The sequence below is a fragment of the Epinephelus moara genome, chromosome 5 (genome assembly GCF_006386435.1).
Source record: "Epinephelus moara isolate mb chromosome 5, YSFRI_EMoa_1.0, whole genome shotgun sequence".
NCBI classification, from domain to species: Eukaryota; Metazoa; Chordata; class Actinopteri; order Perciformes; family Serranidae; genus Epinephelus; species Epinephelus moara.
The window spans coordinates 7,810,883-7,834,379 of record NC_065510.1 but is presented as its reverse complement, the minus strand read 5'-3'; the positions used below and the strand labels follow the sequence as shown (position 1 = coordinate 7,834,379).

Here is a 23,497-nt window from a genome sequence, read left to right as displayed (position 1 = left end):
TCACCTATGATTGTAAATTTGTAATCCTCTTAACTACCCTGTGATTGACATGTTTTGCAATGTTATGTTTTGTGAGTTTAAAGTTTTGTGTCCACTGTGAGTAACAATAAGTAAAGAGACAGTTATTACTCAAGTTTTTTATTATCATTTCTTACTCATATCTTTTCTGTCTTCACAGCTCTCCTTATATATCATTTTATTCACTACATCATCTGATTGGAGGCAGGGAGTGTGGAGGAGGAGGGGATAGAGGAGAGGAGGTGAGGTGAAGGAAGGTGGATGAGGAAGAGGAGTGGGAGGAAAGTGCACTGATATGTGAACATCTAGAAGTAAAATCAATCAGACAAAATGCACAACCTGAAATACACAAAGGAAGGAAATTAAGATTTAAGAAGTCTTTATAACATCTACACCATCTACAGCACTAAAGTACCACCACCTGTTTTAGACCACAAACTATCTTCATGAAATCATTATGAATGATTCAGAAACCCATACAGCATGTGCGATTAAATATATATAAAAAATGAAAAGATGAAACTGGTGCCTGTTATGCCTGTATGTTTCTCCTCATGGTAACGCCCTGTTGGCCTGCCTCTGCAGTAGTTTGTAGAGAGCAGGCCTGGTCTGACTCCATGTGTGGGGTCCCGACGAAGGTGAGAGGAGTTTGAAGGTGGCAGTTACAAAATATGAATGCAGGGACAAAGAGGAGGAGGAAGAAGAAGGGGGGTGTTCATCTATCCCCTACTCATGCACCATGGCCTCAAACTCTGGAAAAAAAGAAAACACTTGCATAAGTGATGAGATAAGCTCTACTGACCTACATCTTAACGGATAAGACTGGGTCGGATTTCTCACTGAGGCAGGATGTGAAGCGCGACAGTAACCCACCTTTAGCCTCCATGCTAACTTGTACACTTGTCAATCTCTACCTCCTCTACCTTCTACGCTTTTATATTTTATAATAAACTTTAGAATACTTCACAGTGTTCCTCTGTTTTCTCACCATCAATGCCGATCTTGCCGTCTCCATCTTTGTCTGCGGCTTTGAGGAATGCTGATGTCTCAGAGTCGGTCAGATCTCTGCCCTCCGCGGAAAAGCCCTTCAGTACAAACCTGAGGAAAGTACAGAATGTAGCAGAAAAGTAGAACTATTAATGAACAATTACAACCATTGGGAAGGCAGCTTTCTTTTTGTGTAAGCCAAGAAAAAATGTTGGCATTGTACATTTCTGCAAACCACAGATATATTAGGGGCATAGTCCCGGCAGGAAAAGCAGCAATGTGTTGGTTAAAAAAAAAAAAACAACTGCTTTTTGTGGCACTATCCTCGCTGACAGGTGGCTATAAAACACCCACGTCTGAAGCCTAAAAAGCCGATAAAAACACAGTGACAGGTCACTATAAAACACCCACGTCTGGAGTCTAAAAAGCCGATAGAAACATAGTGAGGGGTCGCTATAAAACACCCACGTCTGGAGTCTAAAAAGCTGATAGAAACACAGTGACGGGTCACTATAAAACACCCATGTCTGGAGCCTAAAAAGCTGATAGAAACACAGTGACAGGTCGCTATAAAACATCTACATTTGGAATCTAAAAAGCCAATGGAAACACCCTGATGGGTCGCTACAAAACACCCATATTTGGAGTCTCAAAAGCTGATGAAAACACAGTGACAGGTTGCTACAAAACATTTACATTTGGAGTCTAAAAAGCCAGTGGAAACACACAGATAGGTAGCTACAAAACACCCATGTTTAGAGCTTAAATGGCAGATAGAAACACACCGGGTGGTCGCTGCAAAACACCCACGTCTGGAGTCTCAAAAGCCGATGAAAACACAGTGACAGGTCACTACAAAACACCTACGTTTAGAGTCTACAGAGCCATTAGTCTAAACACGGCCATGACTCGCTGAAACACGACTGGTTTTGTTGGTCTTTAATAGCGGCCTGCAGCTTGGGATGCATCATGCTTAGGGTACACACCATTCACCATCTCCTCCCCCTTCTGATGACAAAGTCAGCTTTAAAAATGTTGATGTGTGCAAATGTAACATCTTCATGGTTTCCAGAAATATACAATGCCAACATTTTTGTCTTGCGACTGGGCTGTTTTGTGTATCATGTGTTATTGTGTCTGTGTGACTTTCTCACTTGAGCTCCTCCTCTTCTATGAAGCCACTACCGTCCACATCCAGAACCTTGAAGACCTTCTTGACGTTTTCAGCTGACATGGCCCTCATTCCCACCATTTCAAAGAACTTTTTAGGGTCAAATGTTTCTGCTACAAAAGGCAAGACAGAAGGTAGAGACTGAACATCTAACAGCTCTTAAAATTCCACTTTTACATTAACCAGTTTGAAATATTTTGCAAACACACAGAGCCAGTCGTCTAGATACTGGTTTGAAAAGATAAAAATGTGTGTGCATTTGTCAGTATCCAAAGCTAACTTCTTGAACTTTGTAGGCCTGTTTCTGCTGAGAATACCATGTCGGCTCCACGACTGTTACAGACCTGCAAAGGCTTCAAGAGCTTTCTTGATCTCCTCAGCTTTCAACAGATCTGTCATCGACATTTTGTCAACTGGAGAGAGGGACAGAGAGATAAAGAGAAAGAGAGGGACAGTGAGCACATAACAGGTGAGAAATAAAAGAACAATTTTTCAAAGGGTTAACTGCAGACATCCGCCAAAATGGGAGCTCAAGAGTAGAGCAGCTAAAACTGTCAACACTGTGTGTGCAAGTGTTTGAGAACATATTAGCTGTTAGAAAATGAGCTAAAGGAATAGCACAGCGACACTCAAGGGATAGATGATAGGGAGTGAATATAGTCTATTAGTTGGAGAGGACACACACAAACACACACAAAGAGGATTTTGACCCTGGTGGACATTCAGGCATTCAAAAGACAGTCTCAGTGGAGCTTGGCAAAACTGGAGAGACAACCCAAGGCCATAGTCTAGAATTTAAGACGTGAGCATAAAAACTGTCTGGCATACACTAAGGGAACATAGATATCTCAATTGTACACATACACACCACTACATTATACACAAACACACAAGCACACAAATAATTTACGTCTTTATTCATGTGAATTCTCCTGTTTAAAAACTTTTTAGATGTAATCATAGATCCTTAAACTTCTTTTACTTTCTGCCTCCTTGCATCTGACTGTTGGACAGACACTGTCCTATTTATACATTAACACAAGACATTAGCACATTTGACTGGAGGATTTCACAACTTGCCGGGCTGTAACTGGTCTTTGCCTCCAACTTACAAATGGGAAAATGCAGTGTTTTGGAAATACAGGGAACAGCTGACTTCACCTATGCTGTAAGAGGCTGTATAACATGAGCACATGAAACATTAGAGACAAGAACATCATGTAAAGCAATAGCATCACACAGACATGGATGACATCAAATCTGCATGTCCAGCCACATTAATATTAATATGCAAACTGCAGCATGAATGTTAAATGTCTCATTAAACTATGTGGTATCACATTCAAATGCGCACTGAATAGTGCAAATTTGTGACTCCTGAGTACTCAGTATGTACCGTATATATAACACGTAGCTTTGCTTGTCATATGTGGAAGTTTTCCTGATTTTTATGTATATTCTATGTCAATTATGCATTGTATGATGGAAGGAAAACACAAGACGTTAGGACAGTTAACCCCTAATATAGAGCACTTTATTAATCCTAGGGGAAATATTTCATTTAGAGTAGCTAAGAGCATTTAAGAGGAGATAAACACCAAGAAATAATACTTACCAACAATATACATTACTTATAATCAATAACTTAAATAAAAATGTTGGACCTTTTTATACTGTAAATATTATATATTCATGTAGGTAGACAAAGTGCAAGTAGTGCAAAATGAAATGCAAATTATCCAGTAGGGTTATGGTGCACTATGGTGCACAGATAATTTAATTTTAAATAGGATGAAAGGTGTATGGGTCAAGGGTGACACTGAGGGGACAGTGTTCACAGTGGGGGTCTGGGCTATGTGCATAGCATAAACGTAAAGCTGGATGTTGCTAAAAAGAGTGTAAAGGCTCTGTCTGAAGAAGAGCATTCAGCTTGAAACGTCACTTGTGTATGAGCCAATAAACTGCACATAAGGGAGCTGCAGTGTACGGATCTTTTTTTAATGTTGTTTATTGCTACTCTTTTTGTCTAGCACCTGCCTTAAAGGGTTTTTGGATGTGTGCGACTACTATGTTTTTAAAGCTCTGCCAAGTCATGTTTCCCCAAAGGATGGAAAAATTGTCATTATGTCCCTCAGTTGCAGTACTCCGTAGATACCAGTAGGTGTCAGACCTGAGCTGAAGGCTCTTGGGGTTCTTGTTTGTCAGTTGAGAGCACTGGCAACAAGTGTCGAGTTGTCAAGACAAATGTTTGATCAGTGTGTTTGTGCCTATAAGAGAACTGGGCTCCCTTGTGTATATTATCTTTGTGAGACCTCGTGTCTGCGTTTCCGCTGCCACACAGTGCCGTGGACATGAGACCTACAGAGCCCCAGTGGAGTGGTTTTGATAGTCCCTCTGCAGGTTGAGCTGTCTGACCCCCATAAAATGTTTTACCCTCCCTGACCAAAGGACAGAGCCATCCTCCTCCATTCTGTCAAACTGAGTTCTTCTCAACTTGCTCTCCTGTCATGTGTGTACATTTTTTGGCAGCTAAAGCCCATTAGTGATCATCCGTCTGTGGTTTGTTCCACCTGTTAGATAATGTCTTAAATATAAAGCCTTGAAGTCACCCGCTAAATATGTCTCAGATTGGTTTTTGAAAGGGTGTTTAGACACATAATCTCAACTTTTATCCATCAATAACAAACCTTGACAGAGAGCTCTGGTGTGTCTGACATCATTCCTTTAGCCAAATGTAAATTGTATAGTTCACACATTCTTTCTCAACTGCTTCGACTTTGAGAATGCATTTAATTGCTGTGGTGAAAGAAACTGTGCTGTGATCAAAAGGCCAAAGCTTCACTTTACACCCTTTACTGCAGCCGAGTCCTAAGTGTCCTTGAACCCATCCCTTTTATCTCAGTGTAGCTTAAATTGTAAAAAATTACAGTGCAGACACGATCTGTCCTGCAGTGAACAAATATGACTGCTGGGATCGATGAGTGAGGTTTTATTTTAACACCATAGCATGTTTATAGATCAGATTACTTTCACTGGAGATTTAAAGTCAGTTATTGGCTGTTAGTGTGCCGTAAAGAAACAACAGAAATTACATGTCACTTGTAAACTTAAGTTCTGCATTTGCAACATTTGCAACAAGAGCTGGTCAACTGTATTTGAGAACACCAGCACAGGACAATCTCTGTGCTTAAAAGATTTGTGACAACTCAGTCAGCAGTGTGTCATGGCACAGTAAATGTATAATTTATAAAGTATATTTTATGTCTCATTAAGCATCTAGGCCCTTTTTCCAAGAGGGGCCCAGCCAAAATAGTAACAACAATGACAAATGTCCAGAATATGCATTACTATTAACTACTGTACTTACAATCCTGGCTACTGTGCCATGGCACTGAACATAAACACCTGTTCAAGGTGACACATGAGCCAAGAAAGCCCCCATTAGACCAACACCTGCTCCTGACATTACTGTTCATTTGATACAGGCGTCTGCAGAAAAAACAAAACAAAACGGAAGTAACACATTGCTGTGTGCAGGGGATATGAGACGTGAAAGATAAACAGCAAACCAAAACAGACAGAACATCCATGTTTTTTAGGCACCAAGGGCTTGGTTACACTAGAAAAGAAGTAAGAGAACTTGTCTGATCATGTAGAAAATCAAAGAGCGGCTCTGACTGGCCAAACAGACAGGCTGAAACTATTTTGAACAGATATCAGGAAAGTATTTAGCTGCCACTATTGATGACTTTGGAAGCTGTCACGTTCATTTTGACAGTGCATTTACGTGGGTTGTCGTCTCTTTCTTTAATCGGACAGTTCATCCACAAATAAAAAGTAGAGCTGTTTATCAGTCTAAATTGTTTTAGTTTGAGTTGCTGAGTGTTGGAGATAATCTGCTGTAGAGATGTCTGCCTTCTCTTCTATATAATGGAACTAGATGGCACTTGGCTTTGTAGTGCTCAAAGTGCCAAAGAAATACATTTGAAAAACTCAACAGTGATGTCTCTCTTTCCAAAAATGATGAAGCGGTTACTCAAGATAATCCACAGACCTTATGGTGAACAGTTTTATGTAGGAACTATTTTCATTTTTACAGAACTACTCCTGCCAATCAAATACTCATTAAATAGGCTACTGCCGCTTTGTTTGTTAACCCACACGTCCAAATATGATGTGCAAGGTACCCTCCTGCATCTGTTTGGGATGTTCAGGGATGGCGTGTCAATTTACGCCCCTTACATACATCGTGTCTTTTCAAAACACACTTCCATGTTTACAGCAAATGTACAGTTTCTGCTCAATACATGCATAGAGTCTTTTTGAAAATAAACTTAGAGCAACACACCCGGTGTGTGTCATACTGTGTGAAAGTTGCCTCTGTGTATCTGATGCCAACATCATTGACAAAGTGGCAGTATTCAACGAGTTTGGAGTGACAATAGGCTGGCCAACAGTATCACTGTGAGGAAGAAAGCGTGCATCTACTGTTAGCTCACCTAGCACCACTGAGCTAGCTAACATCAGCAGAGGATGACCCCCTTAATCATTACATCCCGCACTGTCATGAGCATATGCACGGTGATATGGTTGGCGGGGGTGGTTCGGGAAAAGACAGTAGTTTCTACATAAAACATAGTTTTTCAAATGTGTTTTTTGGCGCTTTAAGTACCACAAGTTGAGTGCCATCTAGATTTATTTTATCGGAGAGAAGGCAGACATCTCTACGGCCGATATCTCCAACACTCTGCAACTCACACCAAAACAATCTAGACTGATGAACAGCACTACAGGTAAGAGGAAAAATATGTATTTTTGATTGTAACTGTCTCATTAAGTTTGAGTATATTGGGAATAAAGAAACAGTCTAAACCAAACACTTAAGAATGATGGCACTCCAATATTTTATGAAGTTGTGACACTTGTAATGTTTTTTAATAGTTATTTTCAGTATTTTATTAATTACAGTTTTATCCAATCCATGTTTTTATAATCCTGGCTGAACTTACATTCACAATGCCTCTGATGGATTTTCTGAGTCAGTTTTGCTTCAAGCAGAGCATTAACCCAAAGGCATATCCAGAGGCACTCCTGCTACAAACTCTACAGCTACAAAATATTTTATTATCGTGTTTCTCTCCGACTTAATTATTCATACAACCACTAAAGGTAGGTATTTCATTCAATTGCAGCATACCTGCTTGTCACAGATAACATCAGCAATCATTGTATTTCATTTTTCTGTTCACAATAGCTTATGGCTCATTGTTGCCAGTGATGAAAGCGCCTCTGACATCTTTTCAAATAACTATTCTCTGCTGCAACATTTAATATTTGTGTTATCTCTTACCTGAATGAAGGGGTGGATGAGTGCACCTGAGAGACAGAGAGAGGGCAAGAGGAGAGGTGATGGAGAGAGAAGAGACAAGAGACAAGGGTTGGAGATGGAGGTAAGAAGTTGGGAGGGAGGACACTTTTATAGCTGCCTCCAAACATAATACACACTTACTCCATATACCCCCGCACCCCACCACATCCCCACCACTCAGTATTCTCTCTATTTTGAGAAAGGCGGGTTGGTTGTCAAGACACAAGGCACACACCGTTGGCCCTGGAGTGCGATCGCTTTCTCTGCAGCGCTTACAAATCACACACAGACCTATTAATAATACCACTTTATCTGACTGTTCCCCCAGAACTTATCTCCACCCAGGTCTTCTCTCTCTCCCCGCGTGACCCTCTTTTGTGTCCACACACATCTATCACTTTTACTCCTATCTGCTTTGATTTATCATCTTGTTATAAAGCACGGGTCCTCACACTGCCACAGCTGCCACTGTTTTGCAGAAGTTTAAAAATGAGGGGGAAATATTGAAGTTGCAGTCTGACAGTGCTGTGCTGCCGTTGCAGTCTTGTTCTGCTACTTTTCCTGCCCAATTATTAACAAATAAGGAGATGAAAAATATGATTTATAAGAATTTAACCTTTTTTATTTTTAGATTTTTTTGTTTGCACATCAAAATATATTGTAGAGATTAACATACATATACATGCATGTCTATACATGTCCATGAGAGGTGGAGTCTCCTCCTAAAACTGTCATGATCCTGGTTTTTGTTATCTTGTGGACTTTGTTTTGGGGTTTTCTGTTTGTGTTCTTCCTTATTTTATGTTATTAATTCATGTTTAATCTGTTTCCTGTTTTATTTTGTAATTCTCTCCTAATGAGTCGTGTCTGGTTTTACTTCCTGTCTTTGTGTGTTTTCCCGCCTGCTTTCTATCACACCTGTCTGTCTTCAACCAGTCTCGTTAGTCCTTCAGTCTCGTTAGTCCGTCCCTGTTCCCAGAGTCTTCCCTTCACACCTGTTCTGTGTTAGTCTTGTTTGCTCCACCCTAGTGTTCCCACCACACCCTTGTTGTAAGCCAATCTCCATTTCCCTCCTTTTGCGCGTGTCCTCCTACTCCAGCTGTGTCTCGTTCTTGTGATTAGTTTCTGTGTATATATACCTGTGTGTTTCCCTTCGTTCCTTGTTAGTTCGTCTGTGTTCATCCCTGTGTTCTTGGTCTCGTTCCCTGCTCGGTTTCCAGCCTGGTGCCTTGTCTTCTGTTTGGGTTTCTTCCCTGAGTTTGTCATATTATACCCGTTCAGTTTAGCTTTGGTTCTTCTTTCTTTTGCACTTTCAGTTATCTGCTTGTTTTGGATTATTTTTTTTTATCAGCTTTATTAATGCTTGCTTTTTGTGAAATCTCCAACCTGTCTGCTGCTCTGCATTTGGGTCCCTCCTAAACTAGTCTGAATGGGCGGAAGTTCGCTGCATAGATCAGCCTCTCATTGGGCGGAACGAGCCACCCGCTGAAGTCCCGCCCTACCACCTCCGGTTGTGTAGCAGTTTTCAACCGTTTTCAACACGTCCTTTACTAACTTTTGTGGTGTTTGATCTTGCGGGGATGTAGCCATTTTTCTGCCATGGTTCGCGTTCTGTAGGCGATATTTTTGTGGGCGTGTTACACCAAAACCTGTTTCCCCCCGGCAATATTTTTGCAAGCGCACCGTTGCTGTGGCACCGCCCAGAACGACTGTGATTGGTTGAAAGAAATACAAGCAGCCGGGGTGTTTTTTTTTTCTCCAATCTTAAAGTGAGAGTCGGCCCAGCCAGACCTTTCTTTTCTTGAGAAAGGTCTGGTGAACGAGACTACTCCTAAACTAATACATGACAAGAACTCATTGGATAAATTGAATAAAATCAAAAGAATTATAGATGATGAGGAAATATAAATAAGGAATACATGGGGAACATTAACAATTAGTTTTCATCCTAGCCTTTGAATTAAAAAAGCAACACGTTTATGTAAGAACTGATATTGGTGTTCTAAAATTGTGGGTAACAATGCTTCCTTTTGCTTAAAGCTCCATTAATCAATTTTCTGATATGAGCAATGGATGAAATGTGTCATAAACTTGTAGTGATAAACTCACAGAGTCTAAGTTTTAGGCTGTAGTGGCGTTCTGCCCCCATGTGGTCAAAAAAACCTGCTGCAGTTTTACATGAGAGATCATTCTGTAGCACACAAAAATCCCACATACCAAGAGCCTAACTCACACATCTTCAGCCCTTTTACAAAAGTCGGATTTCTTACTCACAAATGTGCCGATCTTGAACTTGTACAGCTTAAGGGAGCAAAGTACTTTCACCACATGGGCTGGGATTCTGACTCCCCTCAAAGAAAGCCATGCTAAAGTTTTATGTCCCCATCTCCCTTTTACCCCAAACAACCTCCACTCTCTAATTCCTTTCTCCCAGTATCTCTCCTGTCATCTCTTTGCTCAGCTCTGTCCATTACTTTCCTAATCTCTCCTTCACATCTCCTTCCCTTCCACTTTCCTCTCCCCGTATCAAACAACAAATTTGCTGCTCTTTCTCTGCATCCATATCTCCTTATCACTTATCAATCTGTATTCAGTCAGGATCCTGACAGCTTGTGTGACTCCTCTGTCTCTTCCTCTCTCTTTCTTCCCTCCTCTCTCTCATTTGCTTATCTTTTATTGAGTGATGTAAGAGGCCATCTCCTTCCCTTCTGCCAGTCAAGGCAAAGAGAGGAATTAATTTATGGTAGCTGCATGTATGAGAGCCTCTTGAGCTGTTACAAAGCCGCAGCCAGTTAAACAAGCGGGCAGTTTAGCCTTAAGTAGACTTTATGTTGTGAGAAGAGCTTTTGTATGTTGATACTGATATTATTTAAAGCCTTTAAGTTAGTATGAGCTAATAATCCTTTGAATTAGGCTTTTAGTTACAGCACTACAGCTTGCATTTTGTCTTTTGTTTGACAGTTGAAAGTGAGAAAAGAGAAATAGGGAAAGAGAGGAGTATGATGTGCAACAAAGGTCCCAGGCTGGAACAAACGTGTGGACGTGCCCATTATGTAGTATGCATCTTGACCATTAGACCACCAGGCGCCCTTACTGTTTTCTATTGACCAAATTCCCATCCCGGGTTTGAACCAGGAACCCTCTTGCTGTGAAGCGACAATTCTAAACCACTGCACCAACATTTATTCTGGCATTTAGGGTTGACCACTTTTCAGAGATCATGTCCCTATTATACTGTCTTTGAACAGTGCTCAACTGCCTTATGCATAAACAATACTTATCTGTCTGTCTCTTCATGTCCTGTGCTGACCCTCTGTTCTCTGCCCTGAGACTCTTGGCTTTCTCCTCTCTACTGAATTACCAATCATCATCACCTTTCAGCATTGCAGAAGGACGAGGGAGGGGTGGGGCGTGGTGCTGAGGACAACACTCTGAAGAAATTTGTAGTGGTGCGAAAGGGTCAAGAGAGGAAGATGGAGAGAAGCAGACATACATATGGATGGGTTAATGTAAATGAGGCAATGAACGAGAAGAGGAAGGCCAAGAGTTTGTCAAGGACAAGACTGGAGACTGGCGGAGAAATAATGGGGATAATGACGGGGTAACGATGATATTAACACTGGAGAGCAGAGTAAACAAAGTGTAGGGTGGAGGGGACAGAGGGAATCTTAAAGCCTTATATTGCTTTTGTGCTCATGGTATAAGCAGACATACTAAAGTGTAAAATAACAAAGTAACCCTTAAATGGAAAAAGAGACAATAGATGCATTAATAGATATAAGATACACTGAGTTTTCCACAGGTCAAATTGAAAATAGAGGGGTAAAGGAAGTGACAGAGAAAGAGAGAGAGACAAATTAAATGTGTATTTAATGACTGTCTTGCTATTCAGCAACAGGTGGAGCATTAAATCATGGCAGGGGTAGATACAAGCAGCTGTGTGCGTGTGTGTGTGTACGTGTGTGTGTGTGTGTGTGTGTGGTGCACTGATATCACTGGGGTATCCCTCGTCTACTCACCCAAAGATTAGCAAATATAGACCCTAAAAATAAACTTGAGGGAACCCAGTCACTGTACTGACAGGAGCCTCTGTAGTGCATTAGGATATCAGATGTGTGTGTGTACAGTGAGGACTCCTAAGTTCACAACTTTTTAGTGTAACCCTTAATTTGTACTTGGTCATACTTTGGTATTTTGTGGGTCAGCATCTTTGCTGTTGTAATGAGAGTTTTGATGGAGGTTGATGTCAGTCTTGTCTTTGTGTGTTCAAGAATGACAAGATGTGTTAGCTCCATGCTAGGGGCTGAAGGTGCAGGAGGGCAGTCAGCCTCTACAATAAGAGGAGATATGCAACTTCAGTCAGGAACACTTTAGTCTACAATAAGAGGAGATATGCAACTTCAGTCAGGAACACTTTAGTCAAAAAAACTTTATTTCCATTTCCAGTATTATATTTGGTGGTATGGCTCTGTTCTGGGGCCTCTCTGCCTTTCCTTGGGCCTATGCAGAAAGCCTCTTCCACGCACCTATGTGGAAAGCCTTAAGGCGGAGAGAGCACACCTCTCTACCCTTCCACGCGTCTGAGTGGAAAGCCTTAAGGCAGAGAGAGCCCACCTCTCTGCCCTTCCACGTGCAAAAATGAGGAAAGCCTGAGGCAGAGAGAGCAAACCTCCCTACTCCTCCATGCGCCTACATGGAAATCTTAAGGCAGCAGCAAAGGCACCCCAGGAACAGAACAGAGCCGCAATTACAAACAGAAATGACACTGATAAGTCAGACACCTAACCCTAACATGAAAAGGAGGAGCTGGGGTGGAGGCAGGTTGCAAAGCGGCTTGCAGAGGAAGCAGCAACAGTAGGCAGGCCAGAGCAGTTTGAATAGGGCGCCCTGAATGAGATTTGCCAATTGGTTGCATAGAAGGGAAACATGTGATCTATCAGCTGACTCCCTTCCATCAGTCAGCTGCTCCATCATTTGATTAGGTTGCTTGAGATCAGCTGATGTAGCTGGGATGTAAGCTGAGCTTGACATTGTGTCCTGCCTGAACTAACGCTATGCTTAATTCGTAGTACCTCCAAAGTCAGCTTATTCACATGTTATGTGTTTTTAGCCAGCTTGAACATTCAGGAATCACCTCATATTGTTCCGAGTCTGAGAGTGTGAACCCGGTGGCTTCACTGTGTGGACGGGACAAGTGCTGCAGTCAGATACAGAAATAAATGTAAAAGCAGAGGATGTGATGTGTAGGAGTGGTGGCTTTGGAGTTGTTTTAAGAAAACTTTGACAGAACTGCATTGAGTAACAAAAGTACTGTACTGAGTAATGAAACTACTTTTGTAATTCATTGCTTTTGCCATTGATTAATTAGTGAAGTAATAATGACTTTGCAGTTCTCAGTTTGTTCTCATTTGGGTTGGAGATTTGACTGCAGCGCCCCTCACAACCCCATGAGTTCAGTTCAGGCCAACATGTACAGAAGAGTGGGAGAAGGAAGCCCCTCTCTTTGCCAAATGTGCATGACTGCACCGCAGGCACTGGTTACAGTGGTATATTTAGTGCTAATATTACGGCTGGTGTGTGTGGGTGTGTGTGGGAGATGGTGAGTTTTTAAAGGAATGCACCAAGTTGTTGGGAGTTTGGCTTGTTACGCAGCCAACATGTTAAGTAATGAGACACCAGATCTTCCACATTTCCCTGGTAAATTCCAGTTAGTCATGCTGATTGTTTTGTATGCACTATGTTTAGGAACGGTGGGTGACTAGCATTATCTCCACAAAGAGAAAATTAGAAATGAATGTATTTAAACTTAACCCTGATTCTTAGCAGTAAGAGCTCACGGTTACAGCCTCCATCCTAAATTATAAATACATTTTAATTATGTTTGGCTACAAAAAGACACTAGAGGTGTACCTTAACTGTCTGTGGCACTGCAGTCCAGCTCCTTATTACTCATACTGTTGCTATAGACAAAATATGTTTGTCTGTTTTAGATACCACAAATGTTTAAGGCCCTGCAAACCCTCAATGGGGTTTTCAGTTATTCTGATTAAACAGACCTCTGCTCAAGTCAAAGTTGGGCAGCCCTAACCCTAACCCTCACCAAATCAGTGCTTACTCCTGCTGGTCATAATGCATTATATCCATTTTGGGGACTATTACATATAATATGTAATGTTTTATTACTTGCAGGTAATGATTATGTTTCTCAGCTCCTAATTCTGTTTGTTCCTCGACTCCCTTCGTGTTCGGTACAGTTGTCTAACAAACACTATGTAATGTTCTTCAACGTCTCAGGTTACCAACAGCAATGACACTTTTTCTTCTTTTGCAATTTTCTTCCATTTGTCATCAATTTCTCAACCACAAGCAACTTAGAGCACTCTTAAAAAATAATTTCTCTCACAGTATTATTTCCTAATTACTGCCATATAGTAACAATCATGCTCCTCTATGAAGCCCTTTCCCACTGCACAATAAAACCAACAAAAAAACAGCAATACTAACATCTGGCTTTTTTATTCAATTGGAAAGGTTACAATCAGCATTCACTCCTGGGTGAAATTACTCCTCCATAGTCTCAGGTATTTGTCAGCTCCAGGTCTGATTGGCTGTGATCGGTAGTGATGGAAATACTCCACCGGGTGGATGCACTGATTGTAGCCTCTTTGCTGGTGTAATGCAATGAAAGGCCACCACAAAATACTGTCCGGCTCCGCCCAGGAAGTGCTCGAACATTGCTCCAGATGTAGGCCTTGATCACACAGAAAGCATTTTAGCAGCTGGAGGCGGCTTTTTGTAGTTGTTTTTAATGAGAATGAAGCTTTTCGCTCACGTTTTTTGCATTGTGACGTGCCTCGCATTTCTGCGCTGTTGGCACCCGGTGTTTTTGCTGGAGCATTCTAATCCGTGAGTTGAAAAAAGCCTCAAGTCATCTCTTTTCTTTCGTCATGTTGATTCCCATTGTCCAATTGGAGCAGCGGGCCTCCTGTGATGGGCAAGTTTACAGTTGCTAAATAATGGAGGAGAAACTGGTGGTAGCAGTTGTTGGATACCCAGAGCTATACAGCCCGACGATAGACAGCAGGTTGTCAAACTGCCCCCAAGTCATCCTTAATTATACCTGGAAACGGCCATCATGGAGGAGAAGCTCCTGGACCAACTGGTGGTACTCCCCATGATCCACCCTCTTTTTTAGGGTCTCATGTACCCACACAGATCTCTGTTTCCCTGTGCCCAACACATTATTTACTGACAGCCTCTCACCCTCAACCAGAGCTACAGCAAGTACCCTCTGCATGTCCATTTCAGGAACTAGATACTAATTACTGTGAAATAAATAAAATGACAAATATTAAAAAAAAAAAAAGAAAAAAAAAGAATAAATGGTAGATTGATTACACGTGAAGGTTAGGGTAAGGAGGTGACAGGGTGATTGCCTGGCAACAATAAAAAGGTGCAGCAAGGGTTTGTTTTTACAGGCTGTATTCAATTAAAAAAAAGGCAGTGTAGTGCACCTTGCGTTTTGCAACCTGCAAAATGCTTTTTGTGTGATCTGGGCCTTAGTTAGCAAGAAATTTGAAAGCGAGAGACTGAATAAGTAAAATATATTAAAAAATGAGTAACCAGCGTAACATTTCACTGGCCTCCATGCTGCTTTCTACTGTTTACTAACCTGTTTTCCTGGCCTGGAACATGACAACTAGAAATGAGAAAGGATCCTCTAGTTTAAGCATGTTTTCCAGTGTTTAAAAAACCTGCATGCGCTAATTTTGGTGGAGAAGGGGTGTAAGCTACTGTCTTTTAAAAATGTAGAAAAACAAAAAAAGCTTTTTTTTAAAGAAGTGGATACCAGATTTTTTTTAATAAAAACTTTAAAGTTCTACCACCAATATTTTAGTTTCAGATTGACAGTGTGCTCTGACACAAAGTCTCCGTGTTTAGATTAGCCCTGTGTCACCTCTTCCTCTTTCTACTTCCCTGATGATGTCTCTACGGCAACCAGCTGTCAACATGGTAAACACAGGCCCTGTGTTTGTTGAGACTTTCTGTCAGTCTCACTTCTTCTGTTTCCCTGCCTATGTATATGTGTGTGTGTTTTGGTACCTATTTGTCTGTCAGCCTAATGGCTTATTATATGTCAACAGCAGACTTTTTTTACAGTGTACTTCTGTTTCAGAGTTATATATTCCACGACTAGCATCCAATAAACTATATACAAACACAGCTACTGCACACTCTGTTAAACACACACGCCGACCTTCTTTCGCACATATACACATTCACAATCCACAAATTCTCTCTTGCACACACACACAAGCACAACACACACAAGCAGCTGGCCTGACCTTGAAGATAAATACACCCTTGAACAATGTTTCTGCAATTCATGGCTGGCGATGGTCTGTTATACGAGCAGAGTTTCAAAGGCTCCATCTCAGGCTGCATGAAAATAGATATGCAGTCAATATGTGACACACACACACACACACACACACACACACACACACACACACACACACACACACACACACACTGCTCTATGCACCGTCACACTCCATTGCACTCTGTTTCTGTCTTTTTCGTACACAGTCACTTACACTCAGTTTCACAGACAAGCAAATATTCACACCTACACAGTTTTTCCTCATACACACTCCCACGTTCTCTCTCTCCAAAGTTGACTACATTTTCACTGTTTGCGAACTAATATCTTGAGTATAACCTGTCCAAGTCATGACTGAAACATTTATGTAAACACAAGTAAGAATCAGAGTGAACATAACTGAAGGAAAACGCCTTCGGCACACCTTGTTTGATTTACTGAGGCATGTGACTTCTGTAATCTCTTTTTTCTTTCAGCTCTGTCAGTGTGCATGTAGCTACTGATGCGGTGATTCGGGCGTTGCAGTTACAAAGCAAACAACAAGCAGTGATGCAGTACTGAAGCTTTAAGTGGCCGTGGAAGTTCGTCTTTATGCATCAATTGCAACGATACACAGTTGGATTTCTGTGCCTAGATACTGGGTGTTGTGTGTTGTGACACAGTATGAATGAATTCTCCCCCCTTGTTGCCAGTGCTCAGAGCCTGACGTAGAACTGACATCACAAAGAGAGATCAGATGGATCAAGATTGATTAGAAATTATAACCACAATCAGTAACCTGGATTTAATCCCAAGCATTTAAGAAACCATTTTAGATTAGACAATAAATCATGGTTGCCGTCTCTCTCCCACTCCACACAAACTGCACAACTTTACTGACATCTAGTGTTAGAAACTCTCATCACCTTAGATTTTACTCCAGTTATTTCCCCCTCAGATTAATTTCACCAACCACCAGCCCTCATCTGTATTTACTTACTGCAAAAGACAGGTGAGAGGTCAACAACAAGGGCTTGTGAGTGTTTATGTATACCTAGTAATTTAGAGAATGTGTACTTTCTGGCTTGGGTGAGATAAGAAGTGAGAGAAGAAAGGAGGAATGTTGGCGCATGCAGCATGAGAAGAGTTGACCTTCTGGGTGGAGGATAATGCACATGAACATTTTGATCCCACTAATAGTATGAAGCTTGATAACAGGTTTTAACTAAGCACATTTTATTCTATTATGCATTTATTATGAATTAATCTGGTCTTAACAAAAGACTTCTCTGTGGTTTGACACCTTAAATTATTTGAAGGCAGCGGAGAACAGATGAGGCATAAAGTAACATGCTGAAGAAATGGAAACCGAAATGGAGCTAAGAGGAGAGTGAATAACAGACTTAAAATAATTAGGTTGTCTGAAACATGTCTCTAAATGAATGCTAATGTTGCTCTGTGTCTGGTGGATGTGTAAATAGGCGAGTGTTTGCTAGCATAATTGCCAAAACTTAATAAGGTGATAATATGGTAATTATTGCAAAGGGCTGCATTTATATAGCCGTAAGTACTTTGAATATAAGTGCTTTATATTGTAGACATTTTGCCTCTCATTTGCCAATTCACACTCACACACACACAAATGGGCCTTTTCTACTCTCACTTTTGGCCGCGCTGAGTCAAGCTATGCCGTGACAATTTGTGTTTCCTTTATCAGTTAAGATGCCCCATGCCACGCTGAGCTGCACCAGAGATGGACCTTTGTTAGCTGCTTCTCTTCAATAAAGACAAGTCTAATAATACCATAGGGAGGAAAGTGAAAGCAGAAATAGCCACAGTGAGGCGTTGGATGAAGAGCTGCATCCTACAGGTAAACTTCTTTTACCTGCCCTGCTGTGTGATGGAAAAACACATGCAGTAAAAATAGCAGGGACTGTAGCAGCGGATCAGCCCGTTGCTATGTATTAAACATCATCACTTAAGACAAGCCTTCATCAGTTAAAGACACACCTTCAAGTGGGTAGCCCTGTTGTAATGGAAATGCAAATCCCTGCCAGGCTGGGCTCACGGCCCAAACCAAACCGACCCAAGCCAAGCCAGCCCATGACAGTCGAAGGGGTAAAACTCATACACCAGTGGCAGCGAGCAACTACGCAAAGCGCTTGCCAAAGGACCGAGCCCTGTTTACGTCCAGATTAACATGCGCCTCAGGTAATCCGAATCCTAATGTGCCCCAATTTGTCCATGACAAGTATTACATCATCAGTAGAAGTGCTTATTTTTGGTGATTATGCTCTATAACTTGCACAGTTCATGAGTTGGACAAAATGTTGCATGACCATTCATCGTTGGACATGTGTTGAATTCTGCTGACAATGATACCTCCAGCTGGACCAACACAACCGCTAACCTGACTAGCGAGCATGCTAGGGAGCAGCTAGCAAGAGGGTGGACGTCATAACTGTGTGTGGGGCCATTTGATCTTGTAGTGTAAGTGATGTAGCAGTAATGAAACCTGAACACAAGTACATACAGAGAGCAGCAGCAGCAACTCACCACCCAACATTTGCACACCATGAGGACAGAAACAGAGGGCTCGGCAGGGATGAATGGCTGTCGAAACATGTGATGTGCTTTACGTTCTAAAACCAGCCGATGGCGATTTGACCAATTGAGTTGCAGGTGACACCATCAGCCGGCTTGAGTCGAGCTGAGACTGGCCAGTTCACACCGCTGCAACTTTTCTCTGCAACGTTCTAAAATGGTTTTGTCATGTCATGAATCTTTGGTCTGAGCTGGGCTTAATAATTACAACTTTCCAGTGTTTGTGCAACTCCCATCTCAGGTGAATGCAGCATAAAATCCCATTTGTGCCAAGTAATCGTCACTGAACAGCACAAAGTGTACATGTCAATGTCATTATGAATTCAAAGAGGTGTTGTCTGACACAGTCACTGTGCTCCTGGCGTAAATATTGAAGTTTGAAGTTGAAATTTTCTCCTGGCTCTTCTGTCATTCGTCTCTCATCTCTGTGTGACAACAGTTGAGTAAGAAATGATTTTCACCTACTCAGGGAAGTGTCAACTTTAAGCTATATCTTAACTCTTTATTACTGCAACTAACTTGTACAGTGCAAACTGTTTTTACCATGGTGTAATGGCTACATAACATTCAAACTAATGTAATATTTAACTTACACTTAGCCGGTGTAACAGTCTGCTGCAGAATATCATAGAATGTGAACAAACTAGTCTTCATGGATCTTCTGGTTATCTTAGTCGAGTGTGTAAAATTTGTCTCCATTCAGATATTCCAGTCAGCTAAGGTTTTGAGGGCCATGAGGTAGAGCAGGTTGTCCATTAACCGGAAGATCAGTGGTTCAAATATCAGTATTTTTCAAAGCACTGTATCAGCTTTGGGAATTCCAGTATCCTGACACCATCCTTAACTGTATCCCACTAAATATGGGGTAAAACTGAGCTCTACAGTATGTTGTTAACTTACTGTTTATTCTGCTTGGCAATAAATCAGGACAACAGAGGAACTTGATGGAAACATGTAACCATTAGTTTGTGTGACGTAAATGAACAGTCCTCCATTGTGTGATACAGTGTGGGAGGCTGGAAGAGGCTGCCAATAATCAACAACCATCTTGCCTGTTCACAGTATTTACACTAATCAGTCAAATTGAACGTGGGAGTGATTTATTGATGTTGAAGACGGTGCATGTGGCACTGCTGGTGGGCACAGGCTCTGCAGGAAGTGTGACTGTGAACTCTTGAATGTAACAGAGGAATTAACTGTAAGAATAATCAGTGAAAGGCCACTTCCTGAGAAGTGCTTGGGGACTCCCAGGGCATGAGGTGACCCAAAGGTTTCTATTTTTAAATCTGCTTTTCAAACCTCATTTACAGTCGGTGATTTTGGTGTCCTCTAAAATAAGGGGGAAATTAAAAAAAAAGAAAAAAGAAAAAAGGCATCTGGCAGAGGAAATATTTGTACAGTCAGTCTTGGCCTCATTTACACACATGTGCTCTCACACAGGGAGACAGCGCAGCCAAACTGTTGCGACCCTAGTCTGCAGGGGTGTTGCGTTCGCCGACCATAAAATAAATCCGTTTCAGCGAAAGTAATCAAAATAAAGCAGCATGAGCCATGGCAAGTGGGATCATACATACTGTATATTAACTCCGTTACACTAGGAGGAACAGGAGGAGTACTGCCAGAGCCCTACAAAATGACCTCCAGCAGACTACTGGTGTGCATGTTTCTGACCAAACTGTCAGAAACAGACTCCATGAGGATGGCATGAGGGCCTAACGTCTTCCAGTTGGACCTGTGCTCACAGCCCAGCACTGTGCAGCGTGATTGGCATTCACCAGAGAACACCAGAATTGGCAGGTCTGCCATTGGCGCTCTGTTCTCATCACAGATGAGAGCAGTTTCACACTGAGTACATGTGAGAGGCTTGAAAGAGTCTGGAGACGGCGTGGTGACTGTTATGCTGCCTGTTATGCTGCCTGTGATATCATCTAGCATGACCGGTTTGGCGATGGGTCGGTGATGGTCTGGGAGGGCATATCCTTGGAGGGTCGCACAGACCTCTGTGTCATAGCCAACGATACCCTGACTGCTGTTAGGTATCGGGATGAAATCCTCAGAGCAATTGTGAGATGTGGTACAGTGGGCCCTGGGTTCCTCCTGGTGCAGGACAATGCCCGGCCTCATGTGCGATGTGATATGTATCGGTGCATCTGACATTGCATGTACCACCACAGACTGTCCAGGAGCTGACTGATGCCCTGAGCCAGGTCTGGGAGGAGATGTGTGATGTAAGTGTTGTCTTAATTTTTTGAGCAGCGTATTTATATCCATTATTTTTCACCTAAAATAAGAGCCACTAATACGGTGGCTGTTACTGCATATTGATACAATATAGATATTTGATGCCTGTTTGATTACATCACTTGGTGTGCAAAAACAGGTATTTAGTAAGTGTTACTTCCTGTAACTCCTTTTGTGTGTATTTCCAGGTGAATCTGCCTCACACTGCTGAAAGTAAAGAAGCTTGTTGAGTTTGGCAGCTGTTACCAAAGGGAATCACAAACACAGTGGTGAGTATAATAGAGACTGTGCTCCTGCAGAAGATGTGCGCCCTCCTTCACCTGTGCAAACATAAACACCTGCACCAGAAACTTCATCTCATGACACAAACGAGCATTATCATAGGTGACAGGAGGGCGGGTTTGAGCATCTTCGTTTTTAATACCTTAAAGTGGACACACCCGCAGCCAATCCCAGTGAAACTGTTCAAAAGTGGCACATTGCCAGTTTGTACCAGATGGGCATGCTTTTCATTATGTTTCAATTTAGCACACAACATCCAGCAATTTCCCTTTGGATAAATGAAGATTTATGTAATCTTATGGCCTGTGGTGCTTCTGCCAAATCACAGCTACTGTGACAAGTAAATAAAAGCAACATGTACCAACAGCAGTGCAAACAACAGAGACTGTAAACACATCCTGATAAAGGCTTGGCATGGCTGAATCCAAATTCAAAGGATAGACAGCTCTTACAAGCTGTCCAATTCAGCTCAATGGCAGTGGTAATGTTGGCAGCTGTACATTTCTGCAAACAAAGAATATGTTACATTTGCACATTTTATCAACATTTCTAAATTTACGTATTATATGGGCTGACTTTGTCATGTGGAGGTTTAGGCAGACACGTGCACAAACCCCAGGTGGAATTCATCGAAATCGGAAGCTTGGGCAGTGACTTGCGGCGTCAGACACTGATGCCCCTGAGTTTAACGGCACTTGGCAGCGTCAGGGGGAAGCGGGGCAGGACAACGACGAAAGTTAAGGCGGTGGAGGTCCGAGTAGGGTGGGTGGGAGTGAATGTTTTTTGAAAGAAGAAGAAGCATAGAACGTCAACAACCAACGCACCCAGGGTACATTTCACATCGTATCTGGACGTGGAAAGTCCATGACCAAACATCAATATGTGACGTAATCGGAGTGAGAACGTGTTGGGGTAACGAGTCACCAGGACATTTCTTTTACATTTTGAAATTCAAGTTTCTTTTAAGTTCTCCAAATTAATTTTTTTAGTGTTTTGAGCATTCAAAAATAAAAAACGAACAAACAAAAAATCCCTCCCTTGTTGTTTTGAAGCAACTAACGTTTTAGAGGTGGATATATCAAACTCACAGCATGTCAACCCTCACTATGTTCATGCAAAGACAGGCATTAGTGAGGAAAATTATATATATACTTTTTGTGATTTGAATGAACCGCCCCTTTATTGTAGTCATACCTGATTACTTCAACTCATCATCATCCAGAGTTGCTACAAGTGGTGCTACTCGACCTGCTGCTGCTCCATCTGATATAGAGTTATCATTATGGGCCTACCTGCCGTCTCACGTGCCACCTGCAATCCATCTAAGACACTCCCCGCCCTTCCTGTAACTTCGGCACACCGGGGGCGTCCAAATAAACGCACCATCCTCTGGTCTTTTTAAGGAACTCTCGCTTCCTGTTGCATGTTTCCGCACAGTTACCTCTGCAGACAGTTTGACACGCAGTCAGCGCAGTCCGCAGTGTGTGTGAGTGAGTAGACTAAAACCAACTCCTCTGTAAGAAGCGCCTCTGCCCGCAACACAAGTGTCTCCGTGCGTCTGCGGATCGAAGCTGTGCGCACCATCATGTCGCTGCCGCAGCAGTTACGAGACGAAAGGTGAGTGTGGATAGCGCGGTTTACAGCACTTATAACTGATAATAAAGTGGGTAGAAAACTATAAATGACCGACTGGATTTAATATCACGATATGTTATCACTTTTTCTTTCACTCCTGCGTCTATAGCATATAACTGGATAATGAAACTACAGGCTTAATTCATGTTTGCATAAGTTTTGTGTTTGATTTCCTTTTTTGCTTATTATGAAAAGAAATGTGTTGTTATTTCATTAATAGATTACGTTTTATTATTTTGCTGCTGTCATAGATAAAACTCATGCAGCAAAGTGTATGCAACAAATAAAAATGTTGAAACTTTGAAAAATAAAATTGCCTTCATGAAGTGGGATTACAGAGCTGTTGGGGTTTAAGTGTCTAAATTAATCTAACCAGATTATTTCTTTGACTCAGCGACTTTGATCAGCTGCCTCACAACATCCCTATCAGCGCCACCATCGCTGATATCGAGGAGAAGAAAGGCTTCATTGACTACTTTGTAAGTTTAAAAAAATTACAACAATCTCTTAACCTTGATGAGAAACGTGGCAACAAATGAGTTTCTCTCCTTCATGTACGTCTGTTTCTCAGCTGTTTGTGATTGAGGTGAAGACTAAAGGAGGGAGTAAGTATTTCATCTACAGGAGGTACAGAGAATTTTTCAACCTCCACCAGGTCCTCGAGTTCAGATACTCTCCTGAAGACCTAGAGAGGCCTGGTCCCAACACCTGCGTCCTGCCTACCCTCCCAGGTGAGTGTGTGTGTTCACAGCACTGATAACTACAGCAGTGTCAGATTTCGCATTGTTCAAATACATATCTGTCAGAGGCCCACACCTCAACAGACAAG

General features: G+C 41.9%; 2 protein-coding genes across 4 annotated transcripts in view; one reads left to right on the top strand and one right to left on the bottom strand.

Annotated features, from left to right (window-relative positions):
• Window positions 1-153: 153 nt before the first annotated feature.
• The window catches only part of pvalb7 (parvalbumin 7), a 57,224-nt gene continuing 33,880 nt past the window's right edge, over window positions 154-23,497 (bottom strand). The window contains exons 2-6 of one of the 3 annotated variants that reach the window (XM_050043351.1): window positions 7,527-7,552; window positions 2,521-2,589; window positions 2,160-2,289; window positions 1,007-1,116; window positions 154-770 (exon numbers count right to left, since the gene is read on the bottom strand). In XM_050043351.1, coding sequence (XP_049899308.1) covers window positions 745-770; window positions 1,007-1,116; window positions 2,160-2,289; window positions 2,521-2,581 — 327 coding nt within the window. In that variant the 5' untranslated portion in view covers window positions 2,582-2,589; window positions 7,527-7,552 and the 3' untranslated portion in view covers window positions 154-744. The remainder of the gene's footprint in view (window positions 771-1,006; window positions 1,117-2,159; window positions 2,290-2,520; window positions 2,590-7,526; window positions 7,553-23,497) is intronic. The other 2 variants (XM_050043350.1, XM_050043349.1) reach the window with 2 other exon arrangements.
• Window positions 22,480-23,497, top strand: part of ncf4 (neutrophil cytosolic factor 4) — a 49,518-nt gene continuing 48,500 nt past the window's right edge. Inside the window, exons 1-3 of the mRNA XM_050043347.1 lie at window positions 22,480-22,650; window positions 23,063-23,147; window positions 23,240-23,399. Coding sequence (XP_049899304.1) covers window positions 22,619-22,650; window positions 23,063-23,147; window positions 23,240-23,399 — 277 coding nt within the window. The 5' untranslated portion in view covers window positions 22,480-22,618. The remainder of the gene's footprint in view (window positions 22,651-23,062; window positions 23,148-23,239; window positions 23,400-23,497) is intronic.